Source organism: Protomyctophum parallelum (genome assembly GCF_964188405.1).
Source record: "Protomyctophum parallelum genome assembly, chromosome: 7".
NCBI lineage: Eukaryota > Metazoa > Chordata > Actinopteri > Myctophiformes > Myctophidae > Protomyctophum > Protomyctophum parallelum.
Genome location: NC_139705.1, coordinates 38,848,637 through 38,871,532, shown reverse-complemented (window position 1 = coordinate 38,871,532; position 22,896 = coordinate 38,848,637). Strand labels below are relative to the sequence as shown.

At 41.2% G+C, this 22,896-nt stretch overlaps 2 protein-coding genes across 2 annotated transcripts in view; both read right to left on the bottom strand.

Annotated features, from left to right (window-relative positions):
• Positions 1–14,674: 14,674 nt before the first annotated feature.
• Positions 14,675–18,376, bottom strand: exorh (extra-ocular rhodopsin; the record flags this gene model as incomplete). Its single annotated transcript, XM_083768951.1, has 5 exons — positions 14,675–14,803; positions 15,451–15,705; positions 16,733–16,898; positions 17,517–17,685; positions 18,016–18,376. 5 exons carry the CDS (start codon positions 18,374–18,376, stop codon positions 14,675–14,677), a joined length of 1,080 nt encoding a protein of 359 aa, XP_083625077.1.
• A 1,041-nt stretch (positions 18,377–19,417) lies between these two features.
• The window catches only part of ift122 (intraflagellar transport 122 homolog (Chlamydomonas)), a 54,035-nt gene continuing 50,556 nt past the window's right edge, over positions 19,418–22,896 (bottom strand). The window contains exon 29 of the mRNA XM_083768906.1: positions 19,418–21,151. Within this exon, the coding sequence (XP_083625032.1) occupies positions 21,065–21,151 (87 nt within the window). The 3' untranslated portion in view covers positions 19,418–21,064. The remainder of the gene's footprint in view (positions 21,152–22,896) is intronic.

Genomic DNA, 22,896 nt, shown 5'->3' with positions numbered 1-22,896 from the left:
TCGTTTTTTTTTATTTCTGAATTTTTTTTAACCTCGTTTTTCATCATTTTTGAACATGGGCCATAGCCCCTACCGTACGGCATAATATAGCACGCCGTTTATCATCATTTTTGAGGATTTGAAAAAAATTCAAAAATTCAAAAAACATGGGTTATAGCCCATCGTTTTTTGAATTTTTGAAAAAAAGATTAACCTCGTTTTTCATCATTTTTGAACATGGGCTATAGCCCCTAGCTTACGGCATACAATAGCACGCTGTTTTTCATCATTTTTGAGGATTTGAAAAAAAATCAAAAATTAAAAAAACATGGGTTATAGCCCATCGTTTTTTTTTATTTCTGAATTTTTTTTAACCTCGTTTTTCATCATTTTTGAACATGGGCCATAGCCCCTACCGTACGGCATAATATAGCACGCCGTTTATCATCATTTTTGAGGATTTGAAAAAAATTCAAAAATTCAAAAAACATGGGTTATAGCCCATCGTTTTTTTAATTTTTGAAAAACAAATTAACCTTGTTTTTCATAATTTTTGACCATGGGCTATGGCCCATACCGTACGGCATAATAAAGCACGCAGTTTTTCATCATTTTTGAGGATTTGAAAAAAATGAAAAAAAAAAAAAACATGGGTTATAGCCCATCGTTTCTTTAATTAAAAAAAAAAAAGAATTAACCTCGTTTTTCATCATTTTTGACCATGGGCTATGGCCCATACCGTACGGCATACTAAAGCATGCCGTTTTTCATCATTTTTGAGGATTTGAAAAAAAAAAAAAAAAAAAAAAAAAACATGGGTTATAGCCCATCGTTTTTTGAATTTTTGCTTTTTTTTTAACCTCATTTTTCATCATTTTTGACCATGGGCTATGGCCCATACCGTAGGGCATACTAAAGCATGCCGTTTTTCATCATTTTTGAGGATTTGAAAAAAAAAAAAAAAAAAAAAACATGGGTTATAGCCCATCGTTTCTTTAATTTTTGAAAAAAAAAGAATTAACCTCGTTTTTCATCATTTTTGACCATGGGCTATGGCCTATACCGTACGGCATACTAAAGCATGCCGTTTTTCATCATTTTTGAGGATTTGAAAAAATTTCAAAAATTCAAAAAACATGGGTTATAGCCCATCGTTTTTTGAATTTTTGAAAAACAAATTAACCTTGTTTTTCATAATTTTTGACCATGGGCTATGGCCCATACCGTACGGCATAATAAAGCACGCAGTTTTTCATCATTTTTGAGGATTTGAAAAAAATGAAAAAAAAACTAAACATGGGTTATAGCCCATCGTTTCTTTAATTAAAAAAAAAAAAAGAATTAACCTCGTTTTTCATCATTTTTGACCATGGGCTATGGCCCATACCGTAGGGCATACTAAAGCATGCAGTTTTTCATCATTTTTGAGGATTTGAAAAAAAAAACAAAAAAAAAAAACATGGGTTATAGCCCATCGTTTCTTTAATTTTTGAAAAAAAAAGAATTAACCTCGTTTTTCATCATTTTTGACCATGGGCTATGGCCTATACCGTACGGCATACTAAAGCATGCCGTTTTTCATCATTTTTGAGGATTTGAAAAAAATTCAAAAATTCAAAAAACATGGGTTATAGCCCATCGTTTTTTGAATTTTTGAAAAACAAATTAACCTTGTTTTTCATCATTTTTGACCATGGGCTATGGCCCATACCGTACGGCATAATAAAGCACGCAGTTTTTCATCATTTTTGAGGATTAAAAAAAAAAAAAAAAACATGCGTTATAGCCCATCGTTTTTTGAATTTTTGCTTTTTTTTTAACCTCGTTTTTCATCATTTTTGACCATGGGCTATGGCCCATACCGTACGGCATACTATAGCACGCCGTTTTTCATCATTTTTAAGGATTTGAAAAAAATGAAAAAAAAAAAAAAAACATGGGTTATAGCCCATCGTTTTTTGAATTTTGATTTTTTTTTAACCTCGTTTTTCTACATTTTTGAACATGGGCTATAGCCCCTACCGTACGGCATACTATAGCACGCTGTTTTTCATCATTTTTGAGGATTTGAAAAAAAATCAAAAATTCAAAAAACATGGGTTACAGCCCATCGTTTTTTGAATTTTTGAAAAAAAGATTAACCTCGTTTTTCATCATTTTTGAACATGGGCTATAGCCCCTACCTTACGGCATACAATAGCACGCCGTTTTTCATCATTTTTGAGGATTTGAAAAAAAAAAAAAAATTCAAAAAACATGGGTTATAGCCCATCGTTTTTTTTTATTTCTGAATTTTTTTTAACCTCGTTTTTCATCATTTTTGAACATGGGCCATAGCCCCTACCGTACGGCATAATATAGCACGCCGTTTATCATCATTTTTGAGGATTTGAATTTTTTTTTTTAAACATGGGTTATAACCCATCGTTTTTTGAATTTCTGCTCTTTTTTTTTACCTTGTTTTTCATCATTTTTGACCATGGGCTATGGCCCATACCGTACGGCATACTATAGCACGCCGTTTTTCATCATTTTTAAGGATTTGAAAAAAATGAAAAAAAAAAAAAACATGGGTTATAGCCCATCGTTTTTTGAATTTTGATTATTATTTTTTTACCTCGTTTTTCATCATTTTTGAACATGGGCTATAGCCCCTACCGTACGGCATACTATAGCACGCTGTTTTTCATCATTTTTGAGGATTTGAAACAAATTCAAAAATTAAAAAAACATGGGTTATAACCCATCGTTTTTTGAATTTTTTGATTTTTTTTTAACCTCGTTTTTCATCATTTCTGAACATGGGCTATAGCCCCTACCGTACGGCATACTATAGCACGCCGTTTTTCATCATTTTTGAGGATTTGAAGAAAATTCAAAAATTCAAAAAACATGGGTTATAGCCCATCGTTCTTTTATTTTTGAAAAAGAAATTACCTCGTTTTTCATCATTTTTGAACATGGGCTATAGCCCCTACCGCACGGCATACTATAGCATAAAGTTTTTCATCATTTTTGAGGATTTGAAAAAAATTAAAAAATTAAAAAACATGGGTTATAGCCCATCGTTTTTTGATTTTTTGAAAAAATAAATTACCTAGTTTTTCATCATTTTTGACCATGGGCTATGGCCCATACCGTACGGCATACTATAGCATGCCGTTTTTCATCATTTTTGAGGATTTGAAAAAAATTCAAAAATTCAAAAAACATGGGTTATAGCCCATCGTTTTTTGAATTTTTGAAAAACAAATTAACCTTGTTTTTCATCATTTTGGACCAGGTGCTATAGCCCATAATCGTACGGCATACTATAGTACGCCGTTTTTCATCATTTTTTTCAAAATTGGGCGTTTAAGTTAAATAACTCATAAACTTCAAAACATTTCAAAATAAAAATGTTCCAGCATGTGTCTCCACAGTAAGCTGAATAATAAAAAGTGTGAATGGAGTTTCTAGGTGAAAGTGATTTATGACATGCCAATGTCTGCCATTGAGCCCCATTGTAAATTTGAAAGCACTATATTTCTAAAACTATGAAACATTTCAAAGATTCCTTTTCAGGCAAACATGTCCACCGTAAGATGAACCTAAGTAGGCTAGAATGTGTTTGCTAGGTGTAAGTATGTAGGACTAGTAGCATGCCAAAGTTTGTGCTATTGCCATAGAGAATGCATTGGGCGTTTAAGTTAAATAACTCAAACTATACAAAACATTTCAACAAACAAAAAAGTTCCAGCATGTGTCTCCACAGTAAGCTGAGCTGAATAATAAAAAGTGTGAATGGAGTTTCTAGGTGAAAGTGACTTTTGACGTGCCTAGAGCTGCCATTGAGCCCCATGTTAAATGTCTCAAATTTGAAGGCACAATATTTCTAAAACTATGAAACATTTCAAAGATTCCTTTTCAGGCAAACATGTCCACCGTAAGATGAACCTAAGTAGGCTAGAATGTGGTTGCTAGGTGTAAGTATGTAGGACTAGTAGCATGCCAAAGTTTGTGCTATTGCCATAGAGAATGCATTGGGCGTTTAAGTTAAATAACTCATAAACTACAAAACATTTCAAAATAAAAATGTTCCAGCATGTGTCTCCACAGTAAGCTGAATAATAAAAAGTGTGAATGGAGTTTCTAGGTGAAAGTGATTTTTGACATGCCAATGTCTGCCATTGAGCCCCATTGTAAATTTGAAAGCACTATATTTCTAAAACTATGAAACATTTCAAAGATTCCTTTTCAGGCAAACATGTCCACCATAAGATGAACCTAAGTAGGCTAGAATGGGGTTGCTAGGTGTAAGTATGTAGGACTAGTAGCATGCCAAAGTTTGTGCTATTGCCATAGAGAATGCATTGGGCGTTTAAGTTAAACTAGAAAGCAGTTCCCTGCAGAAACTGCGTGGGCTCGCCAAAAGACGCAATGTATATAATGTACAGTAGAAAATGTATTAAAGCTGAAAGAAAAGTTTAAAAAAGAATGTATAAAAATTGGTAAAAAGAATAAGCATAAATAACTGCATAAAGCGGAATAAAGTATGTGGAAGTAGTACGATGCCCAAAAAGTGGCAGAATAAAGTAAGTAAAGTATTACTGTCTACTAATGATTTGTAATGTATGAATAATGCTTTACAATGTATTCTTGATTAATTAAGAAAAGGTAAAAAAGAAAAAGAAAAAAAAGAGTAAATCCAATGGAGTATACATATAAAAGCATTCATGAGCTTAACAGAAATAGCATACTTTTACATGTAAAAAGAAGGTTCAAATAGCATATAGGCCTATCTTTAAAAGCATAAACACAATGATTATTGATAATGGTCTAAGATTTTTCTTTAAATGTAAAACAAATAATATTAAGTTCTTTATTAAAAGTTTTTTCTTTTTTAAGTACACTGTCTCAAGAGTTAAGAGGAGATCTTGAAATGCATACACTATGAGCCTTATTGGAACAGTTACCTTAACGCTTGTTATAAAACACAACTCCTCAGTGGCATTCATTCACAGTTTCAAGTTTCATTTTTTTCATTTTTTTTTTTTTTTTTTTTTTAATTTTTTTCATTTTTTTCATTTTTTTTTCATTTTTCTTTTTTTAATTTTTATGAAAGTATTTCTTTTTATAAACGTGTGTGCGTGCGTGCGTGCGTGCGTGCTCTTGCGAGAGCTGTGTAAAGGCCATCCAATTGCACAAATAGCAGACCTACAAGCCCACAAGGTATCGCAGAGCAACTCATTGAGATCTTGTAACTTTAAAGGACAACTTTAGTTTTTTTCAACCAAGGTTCATGTTTTCGTTTGTTATTAGAGAAACTAAAAGATGAGTGTTCTTTTTTTTTCATTTGCTGCTTTCTTTCGTTTTAGGGATTTTAGCTGTTTTTGACAGGGGGGCGGGGGCATTCGAGCATGGGGCTAAATATGTATTTTTTACAACATTTTATAGCGATTTATTTTTTAATTATTTACTATAGTCCTAATAAACCCCTGGAAATTTCATCTGGCCACAAAACATCACGAGATCTACTAAATGTGTCAAACTGACATTGAGCCTATATGACACACAGTGTGGCTTCCCCCCAGTAGTCTACCTTCACATTCAGTAGATCCTGTGATTTATTTGTGGCCAGATGTAATTTCCTGGGGTTTATTAGGGCTATAGTAAATAATAAAAAAATTAATCTCCATAATATTTTGTAAAAAAATACATATTTAGCACCATGCTCGAATGCCCCCGCCCCCCTGTACAAAACAGCTAAAATCCCTAAAACGAAAGAAAGCAGCAAATGGAAAAAAAAGAACTCATCTTTTACTTTCTCTAATAACAACCTAAAACATGAACCTTGGTTGAAAAAAACTAAAGTTGTCCTTTAAATTCAGCCCTGTAATTAAGCCCTTATATGTCTCAGCTGTGGAAGTGTAAAAGACTGGGAGTGGCACGCAACTTGAAGGTCTGCTATTTTACAATGGTCCTGAATGGGGGGAAACTATGCCCGAACAAATTGCTCTATCGCAAAAAGTAAAAGTCGAATGCAAATATTTTTTCCGCTGTGAGTGGCCTGAGATATTGAGATACACCATGTGCGAAAATGTGGTTATAAGAGCGAGTTAAGAATTGTCATCGCGATAATTTCCTCGTAAGAATTTTACAATGGAGGTCAATGAGCAGCTTGACTGTATTTGTGTCACTTAAAAGGCCGTAGTTCACATTCTGTATGTCTCTGTGCTTTGGTGGTCACATTGTGTGAAAGAGGACATGTGTGGCTACAAAATGACCAAAGAACATGCGTGTAAAATGAATATTTTGGCCGGGACGACAATTTGTTTGGTAAATTTTCAAGGAAAGATTTTCTGTCTTCCGCACTCTAGTGAAAGAAGCCCCGCACTCTAAGTTGGCACTAATTAGGCGAAAGGGCCTGCGATTGAACTGCGATTTCGGAGAAACCGTTAAACGTATTCAAATACGGTTTGAACCACGAAAAAGTCCAGAGTCGTGTGAGCTTTCTAAAGTTTAAATCACGTTTCTACGACAAAGTATGCCAGAGTAATGAGGCTGCAAAAGTGAGGTTGATTTAGAGATAAATCCCATACATTGTCAATGGGAGGAAAAAACTATAAATAAAGTTAAATATTTTAAAAAGTATAAACTTTTTCAAAACAACTTTTTCACCAATGAAAGTTCAAAGATAGATGAACATTATAAAGTTTAAATGAAGTTTCAAAGTGAAAGTATGACGGAGTAATAAGAGCTCAAAAAAGTTAACTGTGAAAAATGGGACCTTTCTTCCATCGACTCTCATTATAAAGAATGTAAAAAAAAGTTAAAAAGTTAAAAAGTATAAAAAGTATAAAACTTTGTAAAAATTCTAATTGGAGCATAAATAACTGCAAAGAGCTGAACAGTTTGAAGTTTGAACTAAATTTCTAGCATAAAGTATGTGGAAGTAGTAAGAAACCGAAAAAAAGGGCGGAAATTGGAATAATAAATATAAACTGAGTGTAACTAGTTCCAGCATGTGTCTCCACAGTAAGCTGAATAATAAAGTGTGAATGGAGTTTCTAGGTGAAAGTGACTTGACGTGCCTATAGAGCTGCCATTGAGCCCCATGTTAAATGTCTCAAATTTGAAAGCACTATATTTCTAAAACTATGAAACATTTCAAAGATTCCTTTTCAGGCAAGCATGTCCACCGTAAGATGAACCTAAGTAGGCTAGAATGTGGTTGGTAGGTTTAAGTATGTAGGACTAGTAGCATGCCAAAGTTTGTGCTATTGCCATAGACTATGAAATTATATCTGACCAATATCTGGATACTAAATAGTAAATACATTAAAATTAGTCATCTTTATAGATACGGTCATAGGTTAAAGCTCTATTGTGCTAAAGGATGCTCGTTTCTTTGTGGCTTTTCTGCCTTTATTGATAGTATCAAGTGAAGATGGACAGGAAAGAGGGGGAGAGACACGCAGTAAACGTCGTCATGAACGGGACTCGAAAACGCAACGCGCTGTCAAGCCAAAGCCTATGTGGCATGGCCCTGGACCACTTGGCCAGCGGGCCAAGTGGTCCAGGCGCATGTAATCAGCAGGGCGCAGCAGGGAATCGAACCCCATCCCAGTAAACCAGGAGCTCCATGCCTGTGCCAAAGTGCTTTGTTTGCAATCAGCAGGGCGCAGCAGGGAATCGAACCCCATCCCAGTAAACCAGGAGCTCCATGCCTGTGCCAAAGTGCTTTGTTTGCGATGCAACGCAAAAACCTACCCTAGTAGGAGCCCTACCCTACCAGCCCTACCCTAACAGCAGCAAAGAATACAAAAACAGATCCTTACCAGTTACCGTGAACCATCACGTTCTTCTGCAAATGACAGGCGGTGTCCACAAGTTAGGGGAAATGGTGAAATGACGGAACCGGACGAAATTGTGGCAGTCGACGCAAAAGACGCAACAGCAGGCAGCCCGACGCGACGCAACCGCGGGAAGCCGGAACGCAAACGCAAACGAGAGAAACACCTTCAGTACCCTGCAGAACCACACCAGCGACAGCAAAGGACAATAAACAAGATTTGTACTCACTGCGCAGCAAGCAGCTCTTCCCAGCAGCAGCTATAGCATACAGTTCCTACCTCAATGTCTTGTGCAGGGGGGCATCGAACTGGGAAACTTTACATGGGCTCCAGGGTATTGGTGGGGCTGGGGCCCACGGAGATGGCTCGTCTCAGGGCCCAGGGCTTGGTGCTGCCTACACCACTGGTCTCGTGACTGAAGAGAAAAGATAAGTGTCATTAGTGTTATGTATGTAGGCCTACATCACATTAGAAACACATGTGGCTGTATGCCTTGTCAGCCCCCACAACCCACATTTTACAACTTAACATCCCTCCCCCAAGGTTACTTTAATATACATTTTCCCCCCCAACTTTTGAAATATGTTTTTCCCTCAGCTTTGAATTAACTTTAAGCCCAACATTGTATTGTGAGTTTGTGACAATACCAATTTTACCCTGACAGGTCTGTAACTCTGACTAACATGTTTAACCAAATGAACCCTTACAGCTCTGAGAGCGTACAAATGGAACCAAATGGACCCTGTCCATTTGTACACTGTCTCAAGAGTTAAGAGGAGATCTTGAAATGCATACACTATGAGCCTTATTGGAACAGTTACCTTAACGCTTGTTATAAAACACAACTCCTCAGTGGCATTCATTCACAGATCAAGTTCCCCAAACAGAATCATTTCAAACAAATACAAATAAATAAAACTATTAAATGAGTAAAGAGTTCGATGTGATCAGTATCGAATCTTTAATCATTTTTCTATTAACAGTTTATTTCATTACATGCATGCTTTTAGAAAATAAAATTCAAGGTATTTTATAATATATATTATATATAACATGATATATATATATATATAAAATACACCAATATTAATTATTAAACCAAAAGGTCAAACATAAATCAAATACTTTCAATATAAACAAACAGTTAACCAGTTGATCCAAGTTAAGACACCAAGCCTATATAACTCACCGAAGCGTAACCAAGGACTGTCACAGTGAACAGGAACCTCCTGCTGCTGCTGCTGCTGCTGCTGCTGCTGCTGCTGCTGCTGCTGCTGCTGCTGCTGCTGCTGCTGCTGCTGCTGCTGCTGCTGCTGCTGCTGCTGCTGCTGCTGCTGCTGCTGCTGCTGCTGCTGCTGCTGCCGCCATGCCATGCCAAACATTTCGGCCATCTTGCATGAGGTGGGAGTGAGGAGTGTAGGAACTGATGTCACCTTTATACTGCCTTGATTGACAGTTGACATGGGTTTCCATTTGCGGGTTGCCATGTTGGCTGGGTTACATAAAGGTTTAAGTTTAACATTTAGTTACCTTCTTGCTACAGACAGACGGTGTGTAACTTCTTGCTACAGACAGACAGACGGTATGTAACTTGTTGCTACAGACAGACCAAACACACACCAGGAAGAATACATCAGAATGCTGCTTCCACACAGCTTTATATAGTTGAGGCCATCACAAGAGCCAATCAGCAGCCTGGCTCCTCCTAAACGTTAGGCCATTCACACGCATGCAGTCACCACACTTTTTTTTCAATTCAAAGGAGCTTTATTGGCATTGAGAAAACATACGTTTACATTGCCAAGGCAAAAAGCACAATACAACAAATCAAAACTAAATGTATACATGTACATTTTAATTGAAAGTCAGAATATTAAATAAATCAGTGTCGCACACACATACACACACACACACACACACACACACACACACACACACACACACACACACACACACACACACACACACACACACACAGGCCTATATAAAACATAAACTTAAAATATGCTCAAATTTAAAAAAAATGAGATTTCATTAACATATATTTTAATTTCCTGCTATCTTCTAGAGAATGCATTGGGCGTTTAAGTTAAATAACTCAGAAACTACAAAACATTTCAAAGTAAAACGTTCCAGCATGTGTCTCCACAGTAAGCTGAATAATAAAAAGTGTGAATGGAGTTTCTAGGTGAAAGTGATTTTTTGACGTGCCAAAATCTGCCATTGAGCCCGATGTTAAAAGTCTCAAATTTGAAAGCACTATATTTCTAAAACTATGACACCTTTCAAAGATTACTTTTCAGGCAAACATGTCCACCGTAAGATGAACCTAAGTAGGCTAGAATGGGGTTGGTACTGTAGGTTTAAGTATGTAGGACTAGTAGCATGCCAAAGTTTGTGCTATTGCCATAGAGAATGCATTGGGCGTTTAAGTTAAATAACTCAGAAACTACAAAATATTTCAAAGTAAAACGTTCCAGCATGTGTCTCCACAGTAAGCTGAATAATAAAAAGTGTGAATGGAGTTTCCAGGTGAAAGTGACTTTTGACGTGCCTATAGAGCTGCCATTGAGCTCCCCCATTTTAGTTATAGTTCTTCTATTTATAGTGACTCATAGGAATAGACTATATAACCAGGTATAGTCTGGTGACCACCGGAGAGACGGGTGACAGCCGGAATGTAGACGGCACCCGGGTGAGCAGTGTGGGTTGGCGCCCCAGCCTGTGTCCTCCGTGAGGAGGAAGCCCAACAACCCTCGGTGAGGCCTTTGGGAGGGCCATGCAAGCAGCAAGCGGAACCGCAGCACCATGACCCTGCGGAACCATTGCCCACCACTCCTGAATGAACTGTCTGGTGCTGGGACTCTGGTGCAATGCACAAGTCATCGCTCTACTCCTGGTGAGTGCAGGAGTGGACCTGGTGAGACGTAGGAGGGGCCCGGCCAGGAGACAACCCACAGAGCCTAGTCCCTCTCCATGTGCCAGAAGTGTACCTCCCAGCCCTGGCAGAGTAGACCTGGAATAGTTCCAACGGATTGTGTGGCCCTGGTTTTTCCCTAGTGGGACTGATTGAGGGTAGCTACTGGGACGTAAGTCGGGACTTGATCAACCCCGGCTGGGTCGCCTGAGTGAGGGGTATGATGTTGAGAGACCCGAAACCCCGTTGAACTCAGGATACATCACTGAGGATACGTCCCAGGTGCATCCATGCGATGTTTTTTAGTTATTGTATGTTAAACAGTGTTGTATCCTATTCAACAATGTTGTACCCTATTCAGTCTTCTTGACGAGACGGCATGCTCTCACTCTGGTCTTACTGGAGTAGTTTTCTCAACATGATATATGATGAGGAGAGTATATTGAATTTGGGTTTGCCAGGGTTTTATGAACATCATCTCTCTGTTGAGCAACAGTTAGTATGTGTTGAAGGTCTTCTGCCGTGGGCTTTTTACATTATGGGTCTTGTTTCGTGGCTTTTTCTAACTGTTTAGCAAAGATGATACAAAGATTTGGATCCAATATTCCATTTTGGTAAAATTTTAAAGATACACTTCAGAATTTCTACAGTATCTATGTTGTGCATTGCGCACACTATTTTTTAGGCTATATATATGTGCAGTAACCATATTACAAGTGATACTAATTAAGTCTATTTTCCATTCTGGTGAAATAGTGTCAGGGCAGGGTTCTGCTATTGTCAGTGTAGACTACGGGACAGGCAGTAGGCTCTGTTACACTAAAGATAACTAAATGCTAGGTCACTCTCCACTCCAGTCAGCTAAATAGCTTGACAAGGTTCATCTCATCTTTTCACATTCCAAAATATGTGAAATGATTGTACCTGTCATTTTATGAAGAAAGCCACATACTGTAGGCAATAAGATGCAGGTGGAGCCAAATACTGTAGTATAACTTGACTGTAACCAAATAACTACAGAAAGTAATAACTTGCTGTTATGAGGATAATATTGAGATTTGAGCTTGATGAGGGAACATCCAGGTCACTTCACATATAAGATCACATAAGATGCACATAGGTGGAGCCAAATACTGTAGTATAAATTGACTGTAACCAAATAACTCAAATAACAGAAATGAATAACTTGATTATTTATATTTATGAGGATAATATTGAGATTTGAGCTTGATGAGGGAACATCCAGGTCATGTGCTGCAACATAATAATAGTTAGTATAGTTCCACTGTAGGCTTGCATATTTCTCTGTACTATTGTTGAAGCGGCATCTATTTGTTCACAATTTCTCAAGTTTGAGACATTTCATACATTTTAGGGACTTCTACACAAAGTTAATTTTTTATGTTTTCCCACCCTTGATAAGTGAAGTAAAAATAAAACTAATGTGATACTGTAGATTTAATTAGTTTTATTTCCCCCCGTTTGGGACACCATATATGTCTTGTGGTATAACTCCACGATTATGCAAGCTACATTTACACAATTGGTATTGCTGGATTCAGTAGAACCTCACCTTTCCTACAAGCCCTCATATGTGTTGCTATGACAATCCATTCCAGAGTCACTACAAAGTAGAGAAGTACAATTCCGCCTACTGTAGGTATGTGTTCAAATGACTATATCTCATATTGACATTCAGATATTGACATTCAGTCTTTTCTAGAATGTAGAGGTATGTTCTGGCTTCAAGTCTGCCAAGTTTTGAACCTCTCAGAGCTTCCATTGTGAATCTACATGACTTTAAGTGCCTCAACCCCCAGACGGACAGGCTTTATTTTTAGTTTGAGGTGTATAACTTTAAATAACAATTTCACCACTTTTGCAGTAAAATATTTTTTATACAAGAATCCATTTCATGTATGGGAGGCCTTAGAGATGAGGAAAAACTATGTTGTGTTTGGTCCTACCTCCGGTAGGGGTATGCCGACTTCTGGGGCCATTGTCACAGTACTATATGCCAGTACTATGACTGGGAGATGGTCCGGAATGGGGGGAAACTATGCCCGAACAAATTGCTCTATCGCAAAAAGTAAAAGTCGAATGCAAATATTTTTTTTGCTGTGAGTGGCCTGAGATATTGAGGTACACCATGTGCGATTGTGGTGTTGGTACGATCGAAAATGTGGTTATCATGGGGGGGGCAAAATCGGTGAAAAACGTGCATATTATTTTTTTAATATTCCTAAAAAGAAATTAAGTTGGGAACTTCTCCTTTGGTCGACCCATTCCTAAGATGTGAGAATGGTCCAGTGAAAAAAAAAAGTCCATTGTGGGTGTATGGAACACCTGCCTGTAGAAAAAAACCAGGGACGTGGGCAGGGAAACAAACCTACCGTCTATGATGTCACTGGAAGACCCACCCACTTCAGACATCAGCAACCTTATGAAAATTACAAAAACATAATCGTCTGGGTGAAAATCACCCATGTTTAGTGTTCTAGGGTTAAAAGTATATATCAATACCCGCTATTGTAGAAATAGTCTGTTAAAACATTATTTATTCATTTTTTTAGGAAGAATACTAGAGCATACTTTTACATTATACTGTCAAAAATGTGTTTTGCAAAAATCGGCCTCCTGGTGGCGCTATCATTTGGGAAAGAGCTCTGGCATCCAGGGAGTGTGTGCACAGCTTGGCTGCGAACAAGCCAACGATGCCAGAGATTAAGCTGTTCACAGACGGACACGCGGACGTAGTGCAAAACATACTCTCCCCATGCCTAGTGGAGACAATAAATCTGACAGACATTTTTTTTTATTATTACAGGACATAGAACAACTTCCATGATATCCAAGCCTTTATACAGTCAACGCGATTAGCGCGATCTCCTTAATCGTGTACAGACAAACATACACATCGACCACACTCACTCACTGTCGCTCTCGCTCTCTCACGCGCGCACACACACACACACACACACACACACACACACACACACACACACACACACACACACACACACACACACACACACACACACACACACACACACACACACACACACACACACACACACACAAACATACTGCTGAATATTATACTTTACACTCATCCACACCAGCACGCAAAACCACTCAACCCCTCGGAGGGAGGCAGCTTCTCCCTGTGGAGGTCTTTTTGCAGGTCCATCTGGTTCCATTCAGGTCCCAGTCGACGCCAAGAGCCAACTAACCACCTCAGCTTCATCATCATAAAGAAAAGAGGAAAACGAATAGAGCGACCAGGCAGAGGACAAGCCGTGGCCAGGGCCTCGCAGTCATGGAACATACAAACCACACAAATTTGAACCTAATTTCAACTAAAGTATCCTTTTAAACAAAATAAATCCTTTAAAACACATTTCGGGGACGTATAATCATGACATTTTACATTGACAAGAACTGACATGAGTGATTTCATCCGGCATTGTCTTCGGATTGCGCTTTCGTTCCCATCATAACAAACTATTGTGTGACTTGCGAGCGCTTTAGGGAAGGTGGGGTGACCATGGAACGGGTTCAGCTGGACGCTCATCTAGACAACGCCCCGGTGTTGCTGGATTAATCTCAATCTGACCGCTTTCCACGGTTTATTGGATTATGAATACACATATGGTGGCCTCTAGGTATTATGATGTCTGTATGAGGTCAGCCCCACTCGAGTGGCCAGGCGCAGTTAGACCCCACCCACCCCACTCCCCCCGCAGCAGGGCCGACGGACAAGAGGGAGGTGCAATCAAGAGGACTGGCCAATGGGACGTAGTTGCTGCCGCTTTGGCTATGACGGTGGAGTCTCCCCAGGTGTGTTCTTCGGACGGGTGGGGAAATGGGATGGGGTGTGGGGGTGGTGTCGGGAATGGGTGGGTGGGTGGTTAAGAGTTTGGGAACATGGGTCAGCAGATATTCAAGCCGGGGCCACCTGGCTGGTCGAGATAGAGGAGGTCTGAGTTTTGGAGGAGGCCGCCATTGAGTTCTCGTCGTCTCCGAACGGGTTCTTCCCACAGCACACGGCAGTTATCATGCAGTTCCTGAACTGAGGGGCACAGAGGGAGACGAGCGTCACAGTCAAGTTGGGTACATGCTCACACATACGGTCCCATTGAGCCTAAAGGCCTATTCATAGTCTGGATTTTCGGTGGTAAGGTGACCACCGCTCCGGTGGTGAGCTGACCACCGGAGCTGAAATAACGTTGAGCGGTGGTGAGTAAAAACAGAGAGAAGGGCTGGAGCGGTGGCAGTGTTTTGCTCTTCACCGCGGCTCGTGACGTCATGTTGTAGTTCGGTGGTCACCTAACCACTGAAAATCCAGACTATGTATGAGCCTTAAGTTATACATGGTTGTGCGTGGATGTCGCACACTTAAATATAGCCGATGTATAAGCACACAACGCATCGCAGCGTGACACATTCTTCCACCAAAATAACTTTGGTTCTAGAACCGATTCTGTTCTAGATTCTTGGAACCTTGGTGCTTTCACGGAACAAGCGGTCATTTTTTTATTCCAGTTCCACTATTAGGGTTCTGAACCAATTCATTTCCAGTGGAAACACTGGTTCAATATTAGGCAGGAGAAAAGAACCGAACTGGTTCTAGCCCGGTGGAAAAGGGGCCATTGTTGAGTGAGTGTGTGTTTCGGTTGTTTCCGCTGTGCGACACCGGGTTGACAAGCATTTAGTTACCTGTCTGTTGAGCAGGATGTAGATGACCGGGTTGTAGAGGGCTGCGCTCTTGGCAAAGAAGGCCGGGGCCGTCATGAACACCGGCCCAAATTCCGTTCCCTGGTTGGCGAAGATATACCATGCCACGGTGGCGTAGGGCACCCAGCACACCAGGAACCAGCACACCAGGAAGGATATCACCATGACGATCACCATGCGCGTCACCTCTTTCTCTGCTCTCTGGGTGGTCTCCGACTCTTTCTGCAGCGTGGCGGCCTGCGTGACAAAACGTTACGCAAGTTGGTTGAATAAAAAATGCAGACATTCTCAAGTGTTTTCATTCCAAGGACCACCGGTTTGGCATGCATGAGGCCAGGGGCTGCCATAACTATTATGATTTTTACACTCAAGATTTACATATCCGTAAGGGTCCATTTGCATTTGGTTCCTATCAATCATTTAGCTCGGGACCTCCTGGAAACCCCTTTGAGAACCACACTAATAATGACTTGCATTTGTCTACATATTTGCTCATCAACCAAACCCCATAACTCAAATCTGCATGAAGCCTGAAATGAGAATCTGCAACTGGCCGGTAATGGTTGCCACTTGCCAGGTGATGTTGCTCTCTATAAAAGGATAACACGTAACGGGGCTGCCTTTTTCACAGAGCTTTCGTCCAGGTGGGCATGGTTCTATGCCTAAACCTAGCCCTAACCTCACAAAGAACTAGGCCTAAACCTAACCTTAACCTCACAAACACTATGCCTAACCCTAACCTTAACCCTCACAGAATAATAACCTCAAAACCACGGCCACCTGGGCGAAAGCTCTGCAAAAAAGGCAGTCCCAACAGCTTGTCATAGAGATTTGAGTATGGGCTTTGATTTCCTTTTAATTCAATTTCACATTCAAATCAGGTCTGTTTATGTATCATCATGTATTGCAGTGGTTCCCCAACTTTTAACTCCAGACACAAAAGAGATGATACAAACTAGTGAAAATAGCAGATCTACAAGCTCACTATGTGTCACTTTGCGTCTTGTTGAGAGCTTATATCTCGCTTTTTTTTGTTATTCATGAAATACTTTAGTAGTATAAAATACTTAAATCTTCTGAAATATACAGTATATATATTTTTTTTTCTGTAGGAATTTTTTTTTAAAAGTCAGGGGATATACTCGCGACCCATAAAAATGTGTCTGCGAGCCAACATGGGTTTTACGCCACTGCCTGGGAAACAGTGATGTAGTGCATAATAACAATTAGTATCACATTGGTCTTGGTAGGTGGCCGTACGTACCGCGTGGACGGTGCAAAGCAGACGGCCATAGCAGAAGAAAATGATGATCAGAGGGATGATGAAGTGGACGATGAACATGTAAATCACAAAGGAAATGTTGCTGATTTCCGGCTTGGGGGTGTAGTAGTCGATCCCACAGGAACACTGCATGCCCTCTGGAATGTACCTGCAGCCCACAGAATGCAGTTTGACAACTCCAAACAACATCATCACAAACAGCTGACTTTAAACATGGGAGCTAGCTGTGGCTTTATGGCAAGCCATTAATGTTGTCATTTAGTTAATGACCATATACAGTATACTGAGTATGTACTGTTCCTATTTACCCACGATACAATACAATATATTTGTACAATATACAATATATGTACAGTTTGTACACTGATATGCATTCATAAACATTACATTTATACCTGTTAATAGCTCGTACAACATGCAAATCCTGGGTGTCCAAGTGGGGAGGGCTAAGCAAGGACCCTAATCCTTGCACGTTAGCACATGTTTACTTCTACTATTTATTAACGTTTTATTCTTAGTTGTACATTTTCGTCTGTCCTGTCCTGTGTTTCATATTGCAGTAATGCCAAGACAACTGAATTTCCCCCGTGGAATAAAGCAATAAAGGTCTATCTAATATCTATTGAACTCTGGGGGGGTACAAATGGACCTACATCCGTAGCCACAAATGGATAAATTAATACTTTGTGCCTCTGCTCACGCTGCCAAATTAGACTATTGTCGAATCCTTGCATGATTACAGTCTACACACTGAGGCATACCGTACCGTGACCATCCGAGGAGGGGTGGAGTCGCACAGGTCAGGGCCATGATCCATGTAAACGCCAGACCCACAATGGCGTGTCTCTCCGCAAAGCGAAAGTTGGTCATTGGTTTGCACACCACAATGTAGCGCTCCATAGCCAACACCACCAGAGACCAAAGAGCAATTTCTCCTGAGAGGCACAAGAAATCAGATGGACTTACATACAAGTGTGCTCACTTGATACACAAGACATTAGTGTCACACAAACACGCACGCACGTGCACACGAACGCACACACACACAATGTATTTGTACATTCTCATACTTCCCAAAAAGGTGCCCAATGCGTCCCTTGCTTCCATAAACGTCAATGGACACACAAATACTGTATTCCACTAAACCAGTGTTTTGACCACTGTCAAAGCAATGGTCGCAGTACTTATTTGCTAACCCTATATTACTATTTTACATGAGTTAGTGTTTTTACTTCCAATCAATAACAATCACTTCGATCACTTACCCCCCATGGTGGCGAAGAAGCCCTCGATGTAGCAGCCGTGGACCCCTAAGACAAAGTATCCGTGCAGGGCCGTGTAAAGCGTGACGCTGAAGCCGCCCACCACCATGAACAGGTCGGCCACCGCCAGGTTGAGCAGCACGTAGTTGAGCGGGTTCCTCAGCTTCTTGTTTTGTATGGTGACGTAGAGGGTGAGGAAGTTGATGGGGAAGGCGGTGAGGATGAGGAAGAGCATGTACGCCGCCAGCAGGGAGTACTTCCACGGCTCGGCCAGGTAGTACTGAGGGTGCTCGAACGGGCTGCGCACCACGCCAGTCTTGTTAGACATGGGCACGTAGAAGTTTGGGCCTTCGGTGCCATTCATGGCGGTTTGGCTGTGGCTGCGAAGTGATTACCTGGCTTGTGGGTGTTTTTCTCCCCCCCCCAGTAAAGGAAGAGTTTGAGCTAATAAAAAAAAAGCCCTGTGTCTCTCCTCAAAGAAGAGAGCAGACTACTACTACCAGGGAGCCTTCTCTCGCCGTGGGGAGAGAAACAGGGATGGAAGGGAAGGAGGAGAGATACAGTAGATCTGGTGGATGTTAAGAGGTGTGTTCTGCAGCCCCCTGAGGCGGCCGCATCACCTTTTAACAGGCTGTCAGGATTAGGGAGGTGCATGGACGGATTTAGGTTACACAGTCCATCTCTCTCACTCTCTCTCCCTCGCGCGCACGTATGCACTATAGAATTATAGAAGAAAACTCCTGCCATAAATTTAGGCTCAGCATTTTGGAGGACAGAGGTTGGTTGCCTTCGTTATCCCAGTGCTGGAATGCATCAACAATGCATCATGAAACTGTCCATTAAAGAGCAGGCGAGTAAGCAGATTGCACTATCCAAGAGGGATCCGGCTCGAACCCCAGCCTTACTCAGCTTGGACATGTCGAGTGTGGGGGCTTAAACTGTTTATTGTAGACGGGACTGTAAATGAAATTTCCGGAGCATTTCCAGCTCATTTGCATCTGTGTAAACCTAATCCTTAACCACCTCATAATGTAGACCTCAAACTCATAGCAGGAGAAACCACGGTCTGAGTGTAATCAGACTAGTGCACACTTGACACACTCTCTCGCTCTTTTTCACTCCCACACACAAATCCTACGCCAGAAGCCTCAGAGAGTCATGTTGTTAGTTGATGCTACTGAAAATTAGAGTCTAACATCATTAAACACTTAACCATGTGAACCTTAGAGTCCCTGTTCTGGGCATGGCATAATAGACAGAACATTATGCAAAAATAGGCAAATATTCAGCAAAGATAGCCTACAAGCTCACAATGCGTCGTGATGCGTTGTGAGCTTGCAGATCAACTGCTAATTAAAGACACTGCTGACCATAGTAACAACATAAATACTGTATACACCTTTCAACCAAGTTAGTTGAACTTTTATTGAAAAATGTAGTGAATTGTTTTTGCCAATATAATAACAAAATGTATTTAGCTAAGAATCCTTCTTTATCAATCATAAAATAGCAGTGCAAAATATGCACACATTTCAGTATTGTTACAAAATAAATCCCCTCTTGTAAACATGGATTTCACATTTTTGTGTCAATAAAGGCTGGTCCTTAACACTTAAAGATGAGTATAGTATACTATAGTATTAAAGCCATAACTTTTACGTCCCACTCGGAATTCAAACCCACGTCTCCGGCATGAGACCAAAATGTCTACCGCTCATGCAAGAGGCACTCCCACTCGGTCAGGGGAAATATTGTGCTTATTAGCTTCAGGCAGAACTACTTGTGGACCAGTAGGAGTCCTACCTGACGACAGCCTCTGAATGTCTCAATGGAAGAGTAGGGACACTACCTTCAAACGCTGCAGATGCACTTATATTGTATACATATTATTATTATACCATACCGCTGGCTTAAAATAATATAGTATTCATTAAAATAAGTTCTGGATAACAGCTTCAATTTAGAAACATGTATTGCTTTGTTTTCCTGTCATAAAATAGAGGGTATGCGCGTGACATCATCATAACCAGAAGTTATGCGGTTATGCCTACTTAGTGGCTGAGTGGCAAAAAAAACTACTTCATGACCTTGACAGACCATGGATACAGACATCGAAACAGAAAAGTCCGATCTGATTGTATGAAATGACGTTAAACGATATTAAACTCACTTTGCCACTCACTTTATGCACGTGCATACCCTCTATTGCTTCACTAGAGGCATTTCATTTTTCACTTTTGTACACATGTCCCCTTTAAGGTGATGTAATCAGCGATAGCGCTAAGTAACCTGATCCTATTAATCCGATCGGATTGACGGGCTGCCGACGTGCTTCTCTCGTGGTCTGCGTTGGTGACCACACAAGCACATTCACTTCAATCATTCCTTTTGGGAAGCTAAAGCTTGAGCGAGAGGTAGTAAATTAGGAATAGCCCTCACCAGCAAGAATGTCAACATTAAACTGCTCACGTTACAAGGAATGAAGTCAACGCAAAGCCCCCCAATAGTGCACTGGTTCATAAACCTTTTTTTTAAAGAACCCCCATAACTCTGAGAGTGTACAAATGGAATCATAGGCCATTTGGTTCCAATTGTACACTCTCTCAGAGTTAGGAACCCAGAGGGTCCCTGGATCCTACTTTGAGAACCACTGCCCTACCACAGGTGTTTTCAAATATTTTCATTTCAAGGAACTCCAAATTGATTTGGCCATGAACCCCCCCCTATTTAAATAATATGTTGTGCCAGGAGGATTTGTTGAGATGTGGTCAAACATTTTCAAAAATAGCCCAAAGTGTTTAAACTGTTCATCATTTTGCTGGTCACCCCTGGAAACCCACCAAGGACCCATGACCCCACATTGAGAACCAGTGTCCAAAAGCATCCCTGCTTGTCGTAATTTAACATTCAATTAAAATAGGCGAACATCCGCAAAGAGATTTGGTGGAGCAGGGACAACGAGGGGGACAATGCAAGCATAGCAAGTAGGGTTTACAGTACATGGCTACAGTTGGGAGGTGTAACCGTGTTGTTTCCAAAGGGTCAGAGGAGGTCAGTTGGATTCGTCGATGGGTCTGCGACAATACGGACAGCAGTTGTGCTGAAGCACGAGCAGCTCATAATCCTCACTGTGGAACATCTGCAGCACACGCACACGCATGCGCGCGCGCGCGCGCGCACACACACACACACACACACACACACACACACACACACACACACACACACACACACACACACACACACACACACACACACACACACAAAATATTCAAAACACACTTGTAAAATGATCCATTCATTGATCCAGAATGTTAAAGAGACTATAAATGATGTTAAGACTTAAAGCTATACACTTTGTAACTTATTTTGGTAAACACAATGCTACATTACACTTTTTCACAAACAATGATCAAGCGAATAACCAACTTAAACAGTCAAGTTAATACAACTTAAAATACAACAGTGAACATTTGAAAAGCTGAGAATGTCTTCTACTCCTGGCTCCTAGTACTGTAGGTCTACAAGCGCACAATGTGTTACGGTGTGACGTGTTGTGAGCATGTAGATCATCTATTTTCACTATTTTATTAACTTTTCTTGAGGGGTGCTAGCCCATCCTATGTCCAGCTTTGATGGTTTGTGTAAACCCAAACAGTGAAGTCGAAGGTGAGGAAGCAAATTGTGATTGGCTGGAATGAGATGATGTACCATGATGTACGATGATAAGAGCGCCCCTCACTTCACACGGGTGTGATTTTTAATAATATAATATAGTTGTGGTCCAAAAATAAACAAACTGTATCATAGCTGGGGCGAAGACTGTCAACAGGGAGTGTTGGGCAGGAGAAGTAGGACAAAGGTTCTACATCCTCCCGGTGGAGGCTCCTCACTAGCAGGGGAGCTACACACACGTGTGTGTGGGGAGGAAACGATTGGCATAATGACTAATTGATGAGAAAAGGGGGTAAAAAAATGACAACTATGACACTAAGGATTCTACAGTTCAGATTGCTGTCCCAGGGATTTCTTAGAAAATTAAAACGTTTGAGAACCACTGGTATAAATTATCTAATAGTATTGTTCCCCGTCAGCCCTGAAGCCCCACAGCAGTGAGCTTTGTTCTCTATCACAACAACATGTGATGGAGTGAGGTGGTCAGGCTGCCCCTCCCCTCGATGGAGTGAGGTGGTCAGGCTGCCCCTCCCCTCGATGGAGTGAGATGGTCAGGCTGCCCCTCCCCTCGATGGAGTGAGGTGGTCAGGCTGCCCCTCCCCTCGATGGAGTGAGGTGGTCAGGCTGCCCCTCCCCTCGATGGAGTGAGGTGGTCAGGCTGCCCCTCCCCTCGATGGAGTGAGATGGTCAGGCTGCCCCTCCCCTCGATGGAGTGAGGTGGTCAGGCTGCCCCTCCCCTCGATGGAGTGAGGTGGTCAGGCTGCCCCTCCCCTCGATGGAGTGAGATGGTCAGGCTGCCCCTCCCCTCGATGGAGTGAGATGGTCAGGCTGCCCCTCCCCTCGATGGAGTGAGATGGTCAGGCTGCCCCTCCCCTCGATGGAGTGAGATGGTCAAATGCCCCTCCCCTCGATGGAGTGAGATGGTCAGGCTGCCCCTCCCCTCGATGGAGTGAGATGGTCAGGCTGCTCCTCCCCTCGATGGAGTGAGATGGTCAGGCTGCCCCTCCCCTCGATGGAGTGAGATGGTTAGGCTGCCCCTCCCCTCGATGGAGTGAGATGGTCAGGCTGCCCCTCCCCTCGATGGAGTGAGATGGTCAGGCTGCCCCTCCCCTCGATGGAGTGAGATGGTCAGGCTGCACCTCCCCTCGATGGAGTGAGATGGTCAGGCTGCCCCTCCCCTCGATGGAGTGAGATGGTCAGGCTGCCCCT